We start from the raw sequence: 19899 nt of genomic DNA, 5'->3' as shown, positions 1-19899 counted from the left end.
TAGGAAGGACTCACCAAATTTATCAAGTAGAAAGTTTGTACCTTCAGACTTGCAAAATTCTGTTAATGTAGCCTTACAATAAAGTAGATTTAATTGTCTGGTGTTTCCTGTCTGGTTTGCTTTGGGGAGTTGATATCAATGTTTCAAAGTCACCGCCATTTTTAACCATCTGATCAGTTAGGGCAGATCCTTCCTAAGTTTCTTTCTTGGATCGTTAAGACCTTGAGGGCTCCCCCTTCTCTTGTCAGATAGTTTCCTAGGCAGCATCTTTTCCATTCTTTCCTCAAGGTCATTCATACATTCCATTCCATAGCTTTCATCTAAGGTCCATCCAGTCCAGCACAATAAATAAAGATCCTAAATTACTATTTTTGACAATGACACAAATCACATTTGAAGGAACTAATTATTGATTGCACAATTTCAGAATGGATTACCCAAATTTGGCCTTTCCTGTAAATTCCAGCAGCTGAGACTGTCCTATGTTTGATGATAACATGTTTTTGGAAGCTTACCAGGACAAGATTTTTTTCAAACTGGAATGAAAGAAAAGTGCTGTATCAGTACTTCATATTAATGTTACAGACTACTACAGATAAACTAGTATACCACTGAAGCAGACCTCTGTTGCAGCAATAATTCTTATAAAATTACGCACATCTCTTCCCGTTAAAAATTAAGCTTAATGTCCTCTGATGCTTTTGAACAATTTTTTTTCCTATTCAGCCCTTCCTTTCCACTTTAAAATATTGCAGACTGTTATTGAATTTCATTACATTTATATATTCCATTCAATGTACTTTAAAAAGTGTAACAATTGGAAGTAAAAATTAAAATGCTAATGAACTACACAAATTCCTTAGTGATGTCCATAGCTCCTTCAAGGGTATAGAACTCTGTTGTCCTTGGATATTGAATTTGGGAATGTAGAGGATGTCAACTTCAGAGCAGCCTTTCCTTAACTGGTTCCTAAAATTTTTGGCCACAGTGTCCATTTCTGAGGATTGTGGGTGTTGAAGCCATACATCTTCATGATATCCAATTTTGAAAAGACTCTTCCAGAGTATATCATTTTTTTTCTTTTTCTGACAAAGGTAACACAAACTACAATCCCTTCTGGTGAGTAACTTTCTGGGAATGGAACAAGAATCAGGATTTTCTGCTCTTAAAAATCAGGTTGAACTACTATTTTTATCAGGGTATTAGGTAATTTGGTGAATTGTGAAGGAGGCTAAGAATTGTAGTCCAGCAACATTTGGTTCATCATCCTGTTTGAAAAAATAATGCACTTCTAAGAATTATTATTGTGCATTATTTGGATGGATGGATGGATGGCAGTGGAATATTGTCCCTGATGCTCATTGTACTGACATGTGCATCTACAACAAACTTCTGGGAGGCAGTACAGCTGTAGGAAACATCCAGATCTCATGCTATCAAGCCATTTAAGAACTGTTATTCATCATTTATCCATTTAGAGAGATATTATATTTGAATATCTAATACACTTCTGGGAGTATCAATCAGAAATTGAAAGTCAGACCTTGGGAAAATTGATTGAGAAATGTTAAGATGGAATTGATGGGGGGGGGAGAAGAGAAAACAAAAGGGACTGTATGAATCAATGTGTGGAGACAATGGAAACAAGCTGGTTTGTAAGGATAGAAGGATATGGCATCATAATTAGTAGTATCAACATGATTTAGATTTCTTTTCCTTTTCTCTTACCTTCTTTAATTTCTTTTCCTCTGATTTGCATAATGCTGCCAATGCAAAAGGAAATTGGATCATAATGATGAAGATGACGACGATTTATTAAACTTGCATGCATCGTGACTCTCATTGACTTTGGGTAGCTCATACAATTAAAAACTGCCATAAAATCAGTAAAAAATGAAGATAAAATATGGCAGGTACAATGAAATGAAAGGTCTCACTCTCCCTCCCCAGGGTAAATAATGGCAGAGTTGGGGCCATCTGGATCTCAGGGAAAAACCTTATTCCAAAAGGCAGATGCTGTGACAGAGAAGATGAGCTTCCAGTGTTTCAATAGATAACATTGGTTAAGCAAAGGAACCTGGAATGTACCAGACTTGGAGAATTGAATCAGCCAGCATTGAAATAACCATCAGGGCTTTTAAAAAAATAACAAGCACCTTGTATTGCACATATGAACTGCATAAATGTATTAATTTTACAATGTATATATTAACATACAGCTGGGAAATTTTCATACAGCCAAGTACTGTATTGTTTTCATACAGTAGACATTTCGGTAGATACTTGGTAAGATTCCATTGTCTAAATAATAAATTATACATTTGCCTGGGGTATCTCATACATGACAGTTATATATATATTTTGTGGGTTTCTCTTCTTTTTACATGCAAAAGTAAGTCTAATAAATTTTAAATGGGCATAAAACATATGATATATGCTTCCCCAAATTAATCTTTCAGCAATAGAGTTCTTTCCCTCCTATAGAGGTATAGGATCTTCGATCCTCTGAATAATAGGTGAAGAATGAACGTTCTTCCAGTCTTACAGCATTGAACTGAAAAATAGTTTTCTGCTGTCTGTCAACTCATTTTTAAATCATCTGTACATAATTATTTTGAATTACAGTATACAAAACCTGTGAGTCACAGGGTGTTACTGTATTACGTGACTGTATTATATGAATGGAAGATTTGCAAATTCTTCCAGAGAAATGCTTTGAAATGCATTCAATACATCTCTTTCAGTGGAAAAGTGGTCCAGTGGTCCATATTGTCTCTGTACATTAATGGCGTGGCTTTTGAATAAGCCACAAGAATCTAGAATAAGGCAATTAATGTTTGAACACTCCTGCATTCTACAAAGTACCTCTTTCAAATGACTAATACTGCCTTATTATGATCTAGTGTTGCAATTTAGGACCAGCACTCCCATCATTGGCTGAACTGAATGCAACTTCTTTCTAAACACATATAGGTATTCAAATGCATCCCAAAATATTTCATTTGGATTAACTGCAATTAAAAGTAGAAATATGACATATAGATGTCAAAAGTGGCTTCTCCTGAAGTTCATATACTGGGTTTTCTCATTATTCCATATTCCTTAAATGTTTCATTTGGTTTTTTCTGGTTTTTTTAATGTAGCACTTACAGACTTATTCTTGATATTTAACATTTTTGCTATGAAGTGTATTACTTTTCATATTGATGTCAAAGAGTGCTTTTATTAAAAACACTGCAGCACTTTGGGGCGATTGTTCTTCCACTGCAAATCCTCAAACAACAACAAAAATCAGCTAGCTGAGACGGATATTTGATCACCATAGTTCTTAGGTGAGCTGACACATGTATGCACAGCAAGAATTTAGTATTTGAAGCCAGAGTGCCTGCAGTCAACAGTAGCTCTTAGGAAGACTAAAATCACAGTACAATTTGTGTCTTTCTGCTTAGGGTTGCATGTTATCAAATCTCATACAATGTTTATGAATGTCATACTAGTTCCTATCTTAATCCATATTATATAGAAATGTCAAGATGGGTTTTATAATGGTTTAAGCAAGAGACATGTACAATTTTTAGATGCTGGACATTATCAGGCCTGAATATAAAATAAATATTTAAGAATAGTCCTCACATTATTAGTTCATCCAATATAACAGGATTCCCAGGAACACAGCCCTGAGATTTGATGTTAGAATTTTGAAATCTAGAAAATTCATCTATTATATGTGATCATAATCATTTAAAAATTATTGGTTTTGGGTTTTATATGGACACCATCTATGAGCATCACTCATAAAACATCGATGACCTTGGTTTATGTTATGAAGATGGCATAATAACTATCTATGATTTATATATGCATATTCCTCTACCATCTCATCTCAGAATTTTTTTTTGCAGTGCTTAAAAAATACTGATTTGATCCTCAATTATACCAAAACATAGAAGTAAATATTTGCACATGATTGGAATTGAGCATCATCAAACTATATTAACTATTCATAAAAATGTGACATGTACTGTATATGAAGACATTAGCACTATACACACATGTTCTTCGTGGGAACCTTGTCCATTAATTTCCAAATACTTTTCAGACCTTTGTACATTTATGTATATATAAAAAGCATCTTTCCTATAAATAAAATTAGAATATGAATTATTAGATTTCATAAATAAAACTTTTATGTATTTAGAAGAGATGTGTACTCATCTGAATTTCCACAAATCCTGTGGCTAATATTAGAGGTTTTATTATATCTATAATATAAACTTTTAATGGAAACAACTAGGATATATTAACATTCCTAAGGTTATTAGTAAAGATTATCCTGCCTTCCTTTGCTGGAGAAGCTGGATCCCAAGGAGAAAAAAAAATCTGTCTTAAATTCCTTAAAACTTGCATAAGTTCTCTGGTTCTGTTGAAAGCTTTAAACAGGAGAACCTTGTTGAAATGGCAAATTGTGCAGTTTCTCCATTATGTTCTTTCTACATCTCCACACTATGTTTAAAAGTATGTGTTGATGTAGCATTTCCTGTTTTTAAGCTCCAATGATGGAAAAGCAGCTTTAATCAACAAAAAGCAAAAATTGTATTCCATTAAAAACAGGCATGGTAAAAAAAAAATGGGGGGGGGGAGAGAAATCATTTACTAGAATCTTTTTTCCCCACAAGGATAGCCATCAATAATGGAATGTTTCAGAAGAGTTTCCTGCTTGTTTTTGCGTAACGCCACTTCAGATGTTGGATTATATACATTTATTCTTTTATACTCACAGCAGAAAGTTGTCTTACATAGAATGAATTGGCATACTGGAAAATGATAGCGGATATCATATTGGAAAGATGAGCGGATATTGTGCCTAATAGCAGCAGAAACTGAAGTATTGTTGCCAATGAAAATATGGAGACAGAGTTGGTATCTGGGTTTATGGTAGAGAATGGTCCACTTTTGCACAGTTTTTCATCAGCTCATACTGACCTGCCATTAAGTCAGGTGGAAGAAAAACATCAATGTCTAACCCAGTGGTTCTCAACCTGTGGGTCGGGACCCCATTTGGGGTCGATCGACCATTTCATGGGGGTCGCCAAGCAAGGCTGTCCGCCATTTTTTTTGTCCGCCATTTTTTTCCCCTTTTCTGGCGGGTGCCTTACCTCCCTTGGGCTGGGCCAGCTGGTGGTCGGCCTGCTCCGTCTCTGCCGCTTGCCAGCTACGCCTCAGCCGGCGCAGGGGGCGGAACCACACATGCGCGGCGCTCCCGGGCAGGGAAAGTCCTTGACTTACGACCGGTTGGGTAGTCCTCAACTTACGACCGGTTTAGTCCTCAACTTACAACCGGTTTAGTCCTCGACTTACGACTGGTCTAGTCCTCGACTTACGACCGGTTGGGGTCGCGGCATTAAAAAGGTTGAGAACCACTGGTCTAACCCAAGTTGTAGCATTGCTATTTCTTATAGTAAATTACTTCTGCCACCAATCTAAGACTTTTTTTTCCCTTTTATCTTTCACTTGTTTATTGGTTGAATGAGAAGTGCCTGATTTACATTTTACTTGTAACCTTCTCCCTAATGTCTGCACAGATAAAAGCCGTAACACGCTTACCTTTCCTGAAATACAAGATTTCTTTTTGTGGTAAATGTTTAATAGACACTAAAATCCCATAAATACCTGGAGCAATTTGTGTCTCTAAGGCATAGTACTTGTATGTACTTCTATAATAATGTCTAGAAAGTGAATATATTGCATGGAATAGCATTGGTTTAAATTGATGGCTTGTCTGTTATTTTTACAGTTGCCTACAAAATGGATTATTTTTTTTGGCCCAATCTAATTATTAGCAGTTTCAGGGTTTAGATCTCAACTATCATCCCTATTCATCTCAGGCAAGAGCAATCTGATTGCTTAGCTATGATCAGATGTGAACATTGACAGATCTAACCCCTAATATAATATAATACTATATTACTTGATTAAAAAGGATAAACGTCTATAGGAAGTAGAAAACTGTCTGACATCCCCCTTAATTATTAATTAAAAAACCCAAAAGTGACTATGTTTAATAAAGTGAACAGAGAAATAAAACCATTTTTTCCCCTTTTCATCCTGAGATTGAGGATCAATAGAATTTTACGCTTGACTCTTCCAATTCCATTGGATAATCTGCCAAGCAAGGCTTTTAAAATGAATGGAAAACTGCAGCCATTATAATAAACAGGAGCTTTGAACAGGCATGAATGATAGGGAGTGCTTTAACATGCCATGAATATATTGTCTGAAGAAAAAAAATTGATATGTCGTGCTAATATTGTATTTTCCGGCGTATAAGACGACTGGGCATATAAGACGACCCCCAACTTTTCCAGTTAAAATATAGAGTTTGAGCGAGAGAGGGGGGGGGGGAGAGAAAACTTGATGAGTAATATGCCAAACCACATGTGTAAAGGAATAAAATAGAATACCCGTATTTTCCGCCGTATAAGACTGGGCGTATAAGACGACCCCCGACTTTTGCGAAGATTTTCAGGGTTTAGAAAGTCGTCTTATACGCTGGAAAATACGGTATCTTTTAATAGCACATATAAAATTGCTCCAGTCAAAACCTGCTTGCATGTTGATCATAATATTCAAAAATGGGCTCTAGCCCTATCAGAATTTTGATTCCCCTTTCCTATTTCTAAATAGTGAAATTGTACTTCATGTTCAAAACCTGCTTGCATAATCTGCCATTAATTCCACATAAATCATTTTTCCCCCTTATGTTTTATTAGCTGCGTAGTTCAATGCCAAGTATTTACAATATAAACTTGTCCTCTGCAAGTCTGCTTTATCTCCCATTATGGTAATAAAGACCAAAGGGGACTTAAATATTCATCAACAGCTTTGCTATACTGAGATCATAGGCATGGAAACTCATCAAAGCTATTAAAGTTTCTTACATAAAATAATTCCATTAATTAATGCTAAAATATATACCTGTCACTCTGCTTACTGGTTAAAAAACCCCAAAAGGAGTATCAAATATATGTGTGTATGCATGTATTATGGTGTACACTCACATATTTTATATATGCATACATACATACATGTGTGTGTGTGTGATAATAGCTTAGAAGAAATGATTTTCATTTGTAAGGAATGTAGTAGCGTATGTGCTGTGTGTGAAGAAGAAAAACGGCTATGTAAGCCTTGTCATGTTGCAACCAGAGACCACAATGCTGTAGTTGCTCATAAGATGTGAAATGTTAGCTCCTTTAAAAAAATCCTTTTAACAATCACTCTTAGCCAGATGTCAAATTAACACTTTAGTCATTTATTTATTTATTTATTTATTTATATTTAAATTTATATGCCGCCCTTCTCCCCATGGGACTCAGGGCGGCTCACAGCATATTAAAACATCGTACAAAAAATTTTCCCCTGCTAAAAACCAATTAAAATCCAAATATTGGTAGCTGTGGCTCTTTAAAATCGTTTAAAAATTGTCCCTATTTAAAACTCACCCTAGGTCAGGCCCGCTTGTTGAAAAAGCCATGTCNCTTTCAGTGGAAAAGTGGTCCAGTGGTCCATATTGTCTCTGTACATTAATGGCGTGGCTTTTGAATAAGCCACAAGAATCTAGAATAAGGCAATTAATGTTTGAACACTCCTGCATTCTACAAAGTACCTCTTTCAAATGACTAATACTGCCTTATTATGATCTAGTGTTGCAATTTAGGACCAGCACTCCCATCATTGTCTGAACTGAATGCAACTTCTTTCTAAACACATATAGGTATTCAAATGCATCCCAAAATATTTCATTTGGATTAACTGCAATTAAAAGTAGAAATATGACATATAGATGTCAAAAGTGGCTTTTCCTGAAGTTCATATACTGGGTTTTCTCATTATTCCATATTCCTTAAATGTTTCATTTGGTTTCTTCTGGTTTTTTTAATGTAGCACTTACAGACTTATTCTTGATATTTAACATTTTTGCTATGAAGTGTATTACTTTTCATATTGATGTCAAAGAGTGCTTTTATTAAAAACACTGCAGCACTTTGGGGCAATTGTTCTTCCACTGCAAATCCTCAAACAACAACAAAAATCAACTAGCTGAGACGGATATTTGATCACCATAATTCTTAGGTGAGCTGACACATGTATGCACAGCAAGAATTTAGTATTTGAAGCCAGAGTGCCTGCAGTCAACAGTAGCTCTTAGGAAGACTAAAATCACAGTACAATTTGTGTCTTTCTGCTTAGGGTTGCATGTTATCAAATCTCATACAATGTTTATGAATGTCATACTAGTTCCTATCTTAATCCATATTATATAGAAATGTCAAGATGGGTTTTATAATGCTTTAAGCAAGAGACATGTACAATTTTTAGATGCTGGACATTGTCAGGCCTGAATATAAAATAAATATTTAATAGTCCTCACATTATTAGTTCATCCAATATAACAGGATTCCCAGGAACACAGCCCTGAGATTTGATGTTAGAATTTTGAAATCTAGAAAATTCATCTATTATATGTGATCGTAATCATTTAAAAATTATTGGTTTTGGGTTTTATATGGACACCATCTATGAGCATCACTCATAAAACACCGATGACCTTGGTTTATGTTATGAAGATGGCATAATAACTATCTATGATTTATATATGCATATTCCTCTACCATCTCATCTCAGAATTTTTTTTTGCAGTGCTTAAAAAATACTGATTTGATCCTCAATTATACCAAAACATAGAAGTAAATATTTGCACATGATTGGAATTGAGCATCATCAAACTATATTAACTATTCATAAAAATGTGACATGTATATGAAGACATTAGCACTATACACACATGTTCTTCGTGGGAACCTTGTCCATTAATTTCCAAATACTTTTCAGACCTTTGTACATTTATGTATATATAAAAAGCATCTTTCCTATAAGTAAAATTAGAATATGAATTATTAGATTTCATAAATAAAACTTTTATGTATTTAGAAGAGATGTGTACTCATCTGAATTTCCACAAATCCTGTGGCTAATATTAGAGGTTTATATTATATCTATAATATAAACTTTTTATGGAAACAACTAGGATATATTAACATTCCTAAGGTTATTAGTAAAGATTATCCTGCCTTCCTTTGCTGGAGAAGCTGGATCCCACGGAGGAAAAAAAAATCTGTCTTAAATTCCTTACAAATTGCACAAGTTCTCTGGTTCTGTTGAAAGCTTTAAACAGGAGAACCTTGTTGAAATGGCAAATTGTGCAGTTTCTCCATTATGTTCTTTCTACATCTCCACACTATGTTTAAAAGTATGTGTTGATGTAGCATTTCCTGTTTTTAAGCTCCAATGATGGAAAAGCAGCTTTAATCAACAAAAAGCAAAAATTGTATTCCATTAAAAACAGGCATGGTAAAAAAAAAATGGGGGGGGGGAGAAATCATTATTTACTAGAATCTTTTCCCCCCACAAGGATAACCATCAATAATGGAATGTTTCAGAAGAGTTTCCTGCTTGTTTTTGCGTAACGCCACTTCAGATGTTGGATTATATACATTTATTCTTTTATACTCACAGCAGAAAGTTGTCTTACATAGAATGAATTGGCATACTGGAAAATGATAGCGGATATCATATTGGAAAGATGAGTGGATATTGTGCCTAATAGCAGCAGAAACTTAAGTATTGTTGCCAATGAAAATATGGAGACAGAGTTGGTATCTGGGTTTATGGTAGAGAATGGTCCACTTTTGCACAGTTTTTCATCAGCTCATACTGACCTGCCATTAAGTCAGGTGGAAGAAAAACATCAATGTCTAACTCAAGTTGTAGCATTGCTATTTCTTATAGTAAATTACTTCTGCCACCAATCTAAGACTTTTTTTTCCCTTTTATCTTTCACTTGTTTATTGGTTGAATGAGAAGTGCCTGATTTACATTTTACTTGTAACCTTCTCCCTAATGTCTGCACAGATAAAAGCCGTAACAAACTTACCTTTCCTGAAATACAAGATTTCTTTTTGTGGTAAATGTTTAATAGACACTAAAATCCCATAAATACCTGGAGCAATTTGTGTCTCTAAGGCATAGTACTTGTATGTACTTCCATAATAATGTCTAGAAAGTGAATATATTGCATGGAATAGCATTGGTTTAAATTGATGGCTTGTCTGTTATTTTTACAGTTGCCTACAAAATGGATTTTTTTTTTGGCCCAATCTAATTATTAGCAGTTTCAGGGTTTAGATCTCAACTATCATCCCTATTCATCTCAGGCAAGAGCAATCTGATTGCTTAGCTATGATCAGATGTGAACATTGACAGATCTAACCCCTAATATAATATAATGCTATATTACTTGATTAAAAAGGATTATAGGAAGTAGAAAACTGTCTAACATCCCCCTTAATTATTAATTAAAAAACCCAAAAGTGACTATGTTTAATAAAGTGAACAGAGAAATAAAACCATTTTTTCCCCTTTTCATCCTGAGATTGAGGATCAATAGAATTTTACGCTTGACTCTTCCAATTCCATTGGATAATCTGCCAAGCAAGGCTTTTAAAATGAATGGAAAACTGCAGCCATTATAATAAACAGGACTTTTGAACAGGCATGAATGATAGGGAGTGCTTTAACATGCCATGAATATATTGTCTGAAGAAAAAAAATTGATATGTAGTGCTAATACCGTATTTTCTGGCGTATAAGACGACTGGGCGTATAAGATGACCCCCAACTTTTCCAGTTAAAATATAGAGTTTGAGCGAGAGAGGGGGGGGGGGAGAGAAAACTTGATGAGTAATATGCCAAACCACATGTGTAAAGGAATAAAATAGAATACCCGTATTTTCCGGCGTATAAGACGACCTCCGACTTTTGAGAAGATTTTCAGGGTTTAGAAAGTCGTCTTATACGCCGGAAAATACGGTATCTTTTAATAGCAAGTATAAAATTGCTCCAGTCAAAACCTGCTTGCATGTTGATCATAATATTCAAAAATGGGCTCTAGCCCTATCAGAATTTTGATTCCCCTTTCCTATTTCTAAATAGTGAAATTGTACTTCATGTTCAAAACCTGCTTGCATAATCTGCCATTAATTCCACATAAATCATTTTTCCCCCTTACGTTTTATTAGCTGAGTAGTTCAATGCCAAGTATTTACAATATAAACTTGCCCTCTGCAAGTCTGCTTTATCTCCCATTATGGTAATAAAGACCAAAGGGGACTTAAATATTCATCAACAGCTTTGCTATACTGAGATCATAGGCATGGAAACTCATCAAAGCTATTAAAGTTTCTTACATAAAACAATTCCATTAATTAATGCTAAAATATATACCTGTCACTCTGCTTACTGGTTAAAAAAACCCCAAAAGGAGTATCAAATATATGTGTGTATGCATGTATTATGGTGTACACTCACATATTTTATATATGCATACATACATACATGTGTGTGTGTGTGATAATAGCTTAGAAGAAATGATTTTCATGTGTAAGGAATGTAGTAGCGTATGCGGTGTGTGTGAAGAAGAAAAACGGTTATGTAAGCCTTGTCATGTTGCAACCAGAGACCACAATGCTGTAGTTGCTCATAAGATATGAAATGTTAGCTCCATTAAAAAAATCCTTTTAACAATCACTCTTAGCCAGATGTCAAATTAACACTTTAGTCATGCCCCTTACTGGCAACCACAACTAGGTACAACAGGTACAATCAGAAAAAACCTTTGTAAATTACTTATTGTAAACATACTTATCATACTGGCTAGGCTCAAAAATTACATGGAACAATGGTTTTATGTTTTATGAAATAAACTCAATGGCTGAGGTCAAGCAACATGGATATAAAATGAAACAAACCATAATGTACCATAATGTATGAAATTAGTTATTGTGCCTTAGATTAGAGCAAAATATGTTCTTAGCAAGCAGAAGGCAGCTGGACTGATTCATGTTCACATAATATACATTTTCCAAATTGTAAGTTCCTCTTACTTCGTTTTACCATGAAGCAAAAACAAATAAACAAACAAAACAGGAATTGCAATCAGACTGGATTAAAAAAGCGGCCTTGAAACAAAACCGAAGCTCTTTATTTTATAGTAGGTTCTTGGTTTTTCTGTTGACTGGATCCTGTGTTAGAAAATGGAAAAGCAGCAGGCACGCACACAGAGAAATATGGATTCCATAATGTTTGTAATTTAGGCTTGATAATTTTTCGCTTTAATTGGGAATAAAATTATGAAAGCTGAATCACTATACATGGCAATCAACTGTACAGTTGTACAATTGTCTGCTGCCTCCACTGTTGTTTATCTTGGTGCTGGAAGTCCTGAATAGAGACATTAGGCAAGATGAGAAAATAAAAGGTATAAATGTTAAGAAGGAAGTTTATAAATTGAGAACCTTTGCCGATGGTTTGGTGATATTTCTGCAAGACCCCAAAAATAACATAGAATACTTGATGAGGAAACTAAATGAGTTTGGGTCCTTGGCCGGTTTTAAAATTAATAAGCAGAAAACATCTATGTTGATTAAGAATATGACTGCACAGGATGGTGATATATTGACTAAAAAGTCGGGTTTTAGAGTTGAGAAAAAGGTGAAATATTTGGGGGTTATGTTATCAAATTCAAATACAAGCTTGTTTAAAAATAACTATGTGACACTCTGGAATGGTATCAAAAAAGATTTATTAAGGTGGGACAAATTGCATTTATCATTATTGGGTAGAATTTCTGTGATTAAGGTGAATGTTTTATCAAAAAGGCTTTTCCTGTTTCAAACATTAGCAATACGTGCAACTGAAACTCCATTTAAACAATGACAGAGGGATATCTCTAAATTTATATGGCAGGGGGGAAAACCGAGAATTAGATATAAATTATTGCAAGATGCTAAGGAAAGAAAGGGTTTGGGTTTACCTGATTTGAAACTGTATTTTAATGCTTGTTGTTTGGTTTGGCTAAAAGAATGGGTGAACCTTCAGAATAAGAGGTTACTGGACCTAGAAGGCCAGGAATTAAGGTTTGGTTGGCATGGCTATTTGTAGTATGATAAAGTTAAAGTTGATGTTGATTTTAATAATTTTTTTACCAGGTGTGCCATTTTGAGAGTTTGGAATAAATATAAAATAAATATAAAACAAGGTTCTCTACAAAGGTGCCACTTTGGGTTTCCCCACAAGAAGTCTTTTTTTAGAAAAGAGATGGCGATGAGGCCAATTTGGTATTAAGTAAAATAATATATTTCAATCTGGGTGACCCTACCCTGAAATCTAAGGAGCAGCTAGAATCAGAAGCTCATGTCTGCCATTGGTTTACATATATGCAATTGAAAGAAAGATTGAAGTTAGATAAAAAGAATCATGGGTTTAATTTTGCTAAAAATGAATTGGAAAGCCTACTGTGAGGTGGTGATGAACATATTATTGCTAAAGTTTACAAAATGTTATTGAATTTAAATCTGGAAAATGAACAAGTAAAACACTGTATGAATCAGTGGGCAAGGAATTTTGGGTATAATGCTTGAACAATGGGAAAATATGCAGAATAAAGGATTAAAATTTACATTAAATTATAATCTAAGAGAAAATTTTTACAAGATAATGTACTGTTGGTACTTAACACCAGACACGTTATCAAAAATGTATAAAGGTATTTCAAATGAATGTTGGAAATGTAAAGGTAAAGAGGGGATTTTTTACCACTTATGGTGGACGTGTGATAAAGCAAGAAAATATTGGAGTAGGATTCATATGTTAATACAGAAAATTCTTAAACTAAATATAGAAAGAAACCCAGAGACTTTTCTTTTGGGGCTAATGGACAAAGACCTGGGAAAAAATATGGAACTTTGATGTTATATATGTTGACAGCAGCAAGCTTACTCTACGCTCTGAAATGGAAGACTACATTGATTCCTACAATGGAGGAATGGTTACAAAAACTGATGGAGCAAGCAGAGATGGCTAAACTTACTTACCGATTAAAGAAAAAAAATACGAATACTTTTATTGCCACGTGGAAACCGCTTCTAGATTTTGTACTTGAGGTGGAAAAAAATGAAATTTTGATTTTGGGCTTTATCAATTAGTTAGATTTGATATTACTGAACTGGCTAGTTTATAATATTTTGTAAAAGTAAAAAGTTGAGGTTTGAAGTTGATACCCTATTGCACCAAAGAAAATCGGAAGTCGATGCCTTTTTTTCTTTTTTTTTCTCCCTTACCTCACTTTTCTACTCCCCTTTCCCTTCCGCATCTTTTCTGCTATTTCCTTTTGTATTTCCATTGTATTGTATATTATAAACTAATAAAACTTTCTAAAAAACTATTGTACAGTTGTAAACACTTTTAGGGTTGCCAGGTCTGCTTCCAAAAAATAGCGGACAAGCGGGGGGGGGGGGGGTTTAAGTAGTAAAAAAAGTAGACTGTACAGCTTTAGATTACGTACCATTTCATCATAAAGCTTTTGAATAAAAAAAATGTCCACTATTTTGTGAAAAAAAATAGTGAACATAATGTGAAAAAGTGGACTGTCCACTCAAATAGTGGACACCTGGCAACCCTAAACACTTTTCATTGACACGAATTAAAAAGAAAGCAAATACTAGGTAGTTAATATGTGTCAATTTTATTATCCAGAGGCACTTATATAGAAAAATCGTACATATGCCTTTCCTTCTAACTGACTTTACAAGCTATAAAATAACAAATTACTGCAATTATTTCCCACTGAAACGAGAGTCTCTTGCGATCAACTACAGTACAAAATACTACCAGGCTAAACATGGTATAAAGAATGGCGATGCTTCATTCTTGTTGACTCTTACATCATACCAACATTTCCAGTTTAATAAATTGTTAACAGTATTAATCAAAACATATGACCATGACAAGACCATCATGGCTGATCTGTGGAACATTTTTCATAACATTTAACCATTATAGATGAAAAGCATAATCTTAACAATTTTTCTCCCCTTGAGCCCAGCTCCGGTTACTTTTACCTTCATACTAGTTTTTCTCATGGGGCAGGTTGATTCTTGATGCTCTCTGAATAAAAGTTATGAAACTTGAGTTTAATGAAGGTTATCTAAAATCACCATTTCCTGTAAGGGTCTCATGTAGCACTGAAGAAAACCAACCTGCTCTATCACTGATTAATAGTTACTGAAGTTAATCAGCTCTGAGAGATAACATTTAAAAAAAAACTGTGCCCGGTGGGTAAAATTCAATGGAGAGTTTCCATAAGTAGGAATGCTTTTTCTTCACAGAATGTGGAGTTCTTCCCAACTATCTCCCTCAAAATCTTCTAGATTCAGAGAAGATTTTAGGGTTGTCGGGGCTGAAGGGAGATTGAAGAGTAAACAACTAACTCTACTCCACAAGAAATGCAATGTCTGACTCTATGAAAAATGCTGCTATTAGGCAATCCTGGATTTTCGTCCAAAAAATGCTATATGCTTTCCAGTTAGTAAGAAAAACACACATGCCATATTTTTTTTGGCTATTTCTCGCTTTTAGCCCAGATTTCCCGTAAAAGGATATATATGTATTTTAACAATAGCAGTTTTTCTTAGGAATTTCTTGAGAAAGCTGGTTTCAGTAGCCGCACAAAGAAAAAAAAAAAAGATCATATATGGAAAAAGTTTTCGCCAGAAGCGTGGAAACCAAATTCAGATCAGAGATTTATTTATTCCTGAAGTCAGATTTCTGTCCAATCTGAAACAACCATTCCAGGCAATTTATTTATGATAAATTGATATCATAATCACGCTGCTTGGAATGCTTGTTTCAGATTATGATACGTTCTGATGCATTGTCTGCAAACTCCTATCAACTAATACTACCAATATCAGCTTTTAGGGAGAAAAAATTTGAAGCAATTATAAAAAGGCAATGTTAGCTATTTAACATTTAAATTAAAACCAGTTAATTAACATTTAAACTGAACATAGTTATTTAACATTTATTTTTGCATTTCTCAGATAATTTCTCCTAACCCAACTCTCCACCCATTTACCCAGCACACATGAAAACGATGGCATTTAGAAACACTGACTTTTTGGAACAATATCAAATCTGATGACCTATTTGGAAGTTTGACACATTCCAGATTTCCTGTGAAAGAGGGATAATTAATAATTGACTAATCATTAAGAACAAATGCTGATTTTAAGCAAAGGGGGGAAAAACACCAACCACATTTATTTTGCATGTAGTGCTTGCCGTCATGTTAAGTGCGTATGGATATAATCATGTCATATAGCAGTTTTTAAAGAATTCTTGTAAGAATGGTAATCAGTTACATAGCCAGACTAATCAATTCACATCTTCCGGTCCCATCTATGTCAATAAATCTGGACAATAATTTATAATCACCATATGCAAGTATTACCACATAACCTGTTTCAAAAGTGCTTATTTATATTTAAGCAGTTGTATTATTTTTTATAAAAGTAATTGACAGAAAACCAAACAATTTTTCAAGTAATAACTATAAAATAGTTCTAAAAGATTCTGAACTTCTTGGTGACTCTGAACTGCTGTGTCTCTGGCATTACATACTTTACATTTTTGTAAAAACAAAAAACAAAACAAAAAACCTCCCACATATCATAGACCTACATGCCAGGTACAAAAATGTGCAGTAAGCAAATATCTTGTCTGAAAAATCCAAATCCAAATCCTTGTGGCAGATATGTATGGCATTTCATTTAGAATTTGCACATTACATTCTACAAATTACAAAGGGATCAGACCTCTCGTAAGTGAGAATGTCCATGATCTTTATTCCATAACAAGGATTTGGGAATTATTTTATTTCCTTCTTCTTTAATTTTTTCCCCATTCTCATTTCTTTTATTTGTCCTTCTGAAATTGGAATATAAAGGCCAAATGGAATATTGTTATTTTATTTGTGCTGAGTAGGAAAAAAAATTGGAAAGGATAGTGACTAGTAATGGCCACAGAATGTTGGATTCAGTTTCTCTCTTGCAAAGAAATTCTAAGGGTCCTTTTTCCCATCTATGCAGCATATTGTTGCAAGGAGACTGTCTCCATAGCCTTGGCTAACACCAAGGCCAACTGCCCTGTAAAATGTTGCAGTAATATCCTACCGTGAAAAGAGTACATATAATGAACTGATATATTAGGATGTGACATAGAAGTTAATGTCTATTGTAGTGGGTACAGAAGAGGTAGTGAAACTAATTTTAATAAGGGCCTTCCCCAGAGGAAGTATGGTCAAACAGAAGTCAAATTAGTTGACTTCAGACAGTTTACATCCCAGGATGAATCAACATTTCAGTGATTTAAGCCCAATTTAATTTAGGCAGATTTTTTTTTAAAAAAACACAAGAATAAGAACATTCTTAGAACATATTAATAATTAAACCAACATGAACACAAATTAGTAATATTCTACATAATAAATGCACTGACACCTTGTTATCGTATTCCTAGTAATCAATTTAAAGAGTAAGTCAAGTCACTTTGTTACATCATAATGTACGTTTTCCAAGTCCAATATTGTTAACAGTCATGGCTGTTGTTGACAGGGTTGAAGGTTACGAACCAAACTCAATTGTTTCTTCAGTAATTTTCTTGAACTCATAGTTTCCTCTTCCATCCATGTGAAGATAAAACTTGGGGGGAAAGAAAACAGAGTCAGCAAATTTGGATATTACAGAGTGAAAAGTATGCATCTGTTTAGATAAGGATCATCTAGAAGAATTCATACTCAGACATCTCCCTGGGAAAAAGAGCTCAATAAAATGGGGATATTTGATCACCATCTGGTGGCCAAAATAATTAAACAAGTGGCCTAAGCCTTGTCTTTCAAAAATGAATTCAATGCTTCTTATTATTGAAACTCACAAATTGTTAAATAATAATCCTGTATTCTTCAAATGGTGATTAAAGAATGGGTATTAAAAGAAGTGATTTATATATATATAAAACACTTAGCTACAACAAACTAATGGCAAAAGTGACCTCTCTTAACTGTTTTAATTATAGTTATGAGCAATCACAATGTGCAATATTAATACAGAAAAACCAGCAATCTTCTTTAATTATCCTTGAGCTAAATGTACATGATCCAGAGGAGTACAGTAGAAAATTTCAATGACAGTATGGTTATTTATGACTCTGAACTTAGAAATTTAGGGGGGAAAATATAACTGAAAATCTAAGCAAACCTCTGACTCTTAACACTCAAAAACAAGGGAAAAACATTTAGTGAAGTTTTCCATTTATTTACTTACAATATCGATTTGTAAGGCTGCCCACTTGGCGATGACACTGGGCAGCTCACAAAGAGTTAAAAAGAATACGGATCATTTAAAAAAAAATAAATCATAAAAAGAGCTGCACTGAGGAAAAAAAGGACTGAGGAAAAAAACTCACAAGAACTAAACCTTACAGTCTCAGATTTCAAAATGCTGATTCATGCAATGTTCCACCACAGTGTCTGTAGCAACAGCCAGATCTTTAAGGCTCTCCTAAGGAGAGCAAGATCACAATTTTAAACAGTCCTCAAGAGGAAACTATTCCAAAGGGTAGGTCTAATGACAAAGAAAACTATGTCTACTGGATCCCATAAGATGATATTGTTTAATAAACGAGATCTGAAGCACGCTAACTCTATTGGATCTTATGAGACAGGCAGAAACAACTGATGTCAGACATCCCAGTGAATATTCAGGCCAATGTAAATATTAATCTGTTTAAAGGCTGGGTGATAAGTATCATGGCCCTCTTTTCTTGGGAAAATAAAGAAAAATCATAAAAAAGAACTAAATCTAAAAGAGTTTCATAAAGGTAAAAAATATATTTATGTTTACAACTTTGCTTTCTTTACAAAGGAAAATTCAAGAGCAAAACCCAAGAAAAACTTTATCAAAATACATATTGTAATAAAAATATCTAAAATCAAGTGATATATGTAAATTCATTTAAATAAAATGAGCCTTACATCATGGTGCTTCCAAAGTGATTTTCTGTGAGAAACAGTGAAGAGAGTGATGCCAACCTGAAATGCCAAAACACAGTTTAAGGGTTATAATAAGCTTTAGATTGCTAAACATCTATCTGCCCTGAGGCACACAAAACAATACAAAAAAAAGCCAATCCTTATATGATCTAGAGAAAAATAATCCAATTTTCCAAAGTATTCCTTTTTCTAAAAGCAGCTACCGGAAGAGGGACCATTTAGATCAGAATTATAGTGCTGGGATGAAACTTTTTATCTGTTTAATTTTACATTGCATAATTCTCTTTTGCAACTAACAGTTGCATTGTGGTACTTGTACATTTTCCCTACAATAAATAATAGCAGCTTGGAGTAGGGTGATTTGAAACAGGAAATCTACATGGGAAACATAAGCATTCACTCCCTTCTCCTAATCCTGTCTTCCCATTCTGCCCTTGGATTAAAAATGAGGCTATATCTCACACGTCATCTTTACTTAGGCTTTCCGAAATTAAATCCTAAAGAGATAAAAGAGGTATAAATCTTCTTCATTGAATTCACCAGAATTGAAGGCTGGTTTTCAGAAATGGCTTCATAATTATGTCATCACAAATATATTCTAACCATTTTTAAAACTTTTATTCCAAGACAAAGAAGAAACCCAAAATGCCACGAATGGGAAAATATGTGCATGAATAGTCAACTTCAGCTTCAGCAACTGCACAATTCTTATTTGCTTTGGTCCTAACAAAGACAAAACAGCTATTTGGGGCAGGACCAGCTCCAACTCAGTTTCAACTGTGAGATGGGGCAGCATATAAATTTAATAAATAAACTTGAATGAATGAATGAATGAATGAATGAATGAATGAATGAAGGAAGGAAGGAAGGAAGGAAGGAAGGAAGGAATGCAC

At 34.2% G+C, this 19899-nt stretch overlaps 1 protein-coding gene across 1 annotated transcript in view; it reads right to left on the bottom strand.

Moving 5' to 3' along the window:
• Positions 1 to 17465: 17465 nt before the first annotated feature.
• The window catches only part of ABCD3 (ATP binding cassette subfamily D member 3), a 40548-nt gene continuing 38114 nt past the window's right edge, over positions 17466 to 19899 (bottom strand). The window contains exons 22-23 of the mRNA XM_015829280.1: positions 18989 to 19045; positions 17466 to 17657 (exon numbers count right to left, since the gene is read on the bottom strand). Of these exons, the coding sequence (XP_015684766.1) occupies positions 17580 to 17657; positions 18989 to 19045 (135 nt within the window). The 3' untranslated portion in view covers positions 17466 to 17579. The remainder of the gene's footprint in view (positions 17658 to 18988; positions 19046 to 19899) is intronic.

Source organism: Protobothrops mucrosquamatus, unplaced genomic scaffold (assembly GCF_001527695.2).
Source record: "Protobothrops mucrosquamatus isolate PMUCROS unplaced genomic scaffold, P.Mucros_1.0 scaffold_233, whole genome shotgun sequence".
Taxonomy (NCBI): domain Eukaryota; kingdom Metazoa; phylum Chordata; class Lepidosauria; order Squamata; family Viperidae; genus Protobothrops; species Protobothrops mucrosquamatus.
The sequence above is the reverse complement of the archived record's forward strand: the minus strand, read 5'-3'. Positions and strand labels throughout refer to the sequence as shown.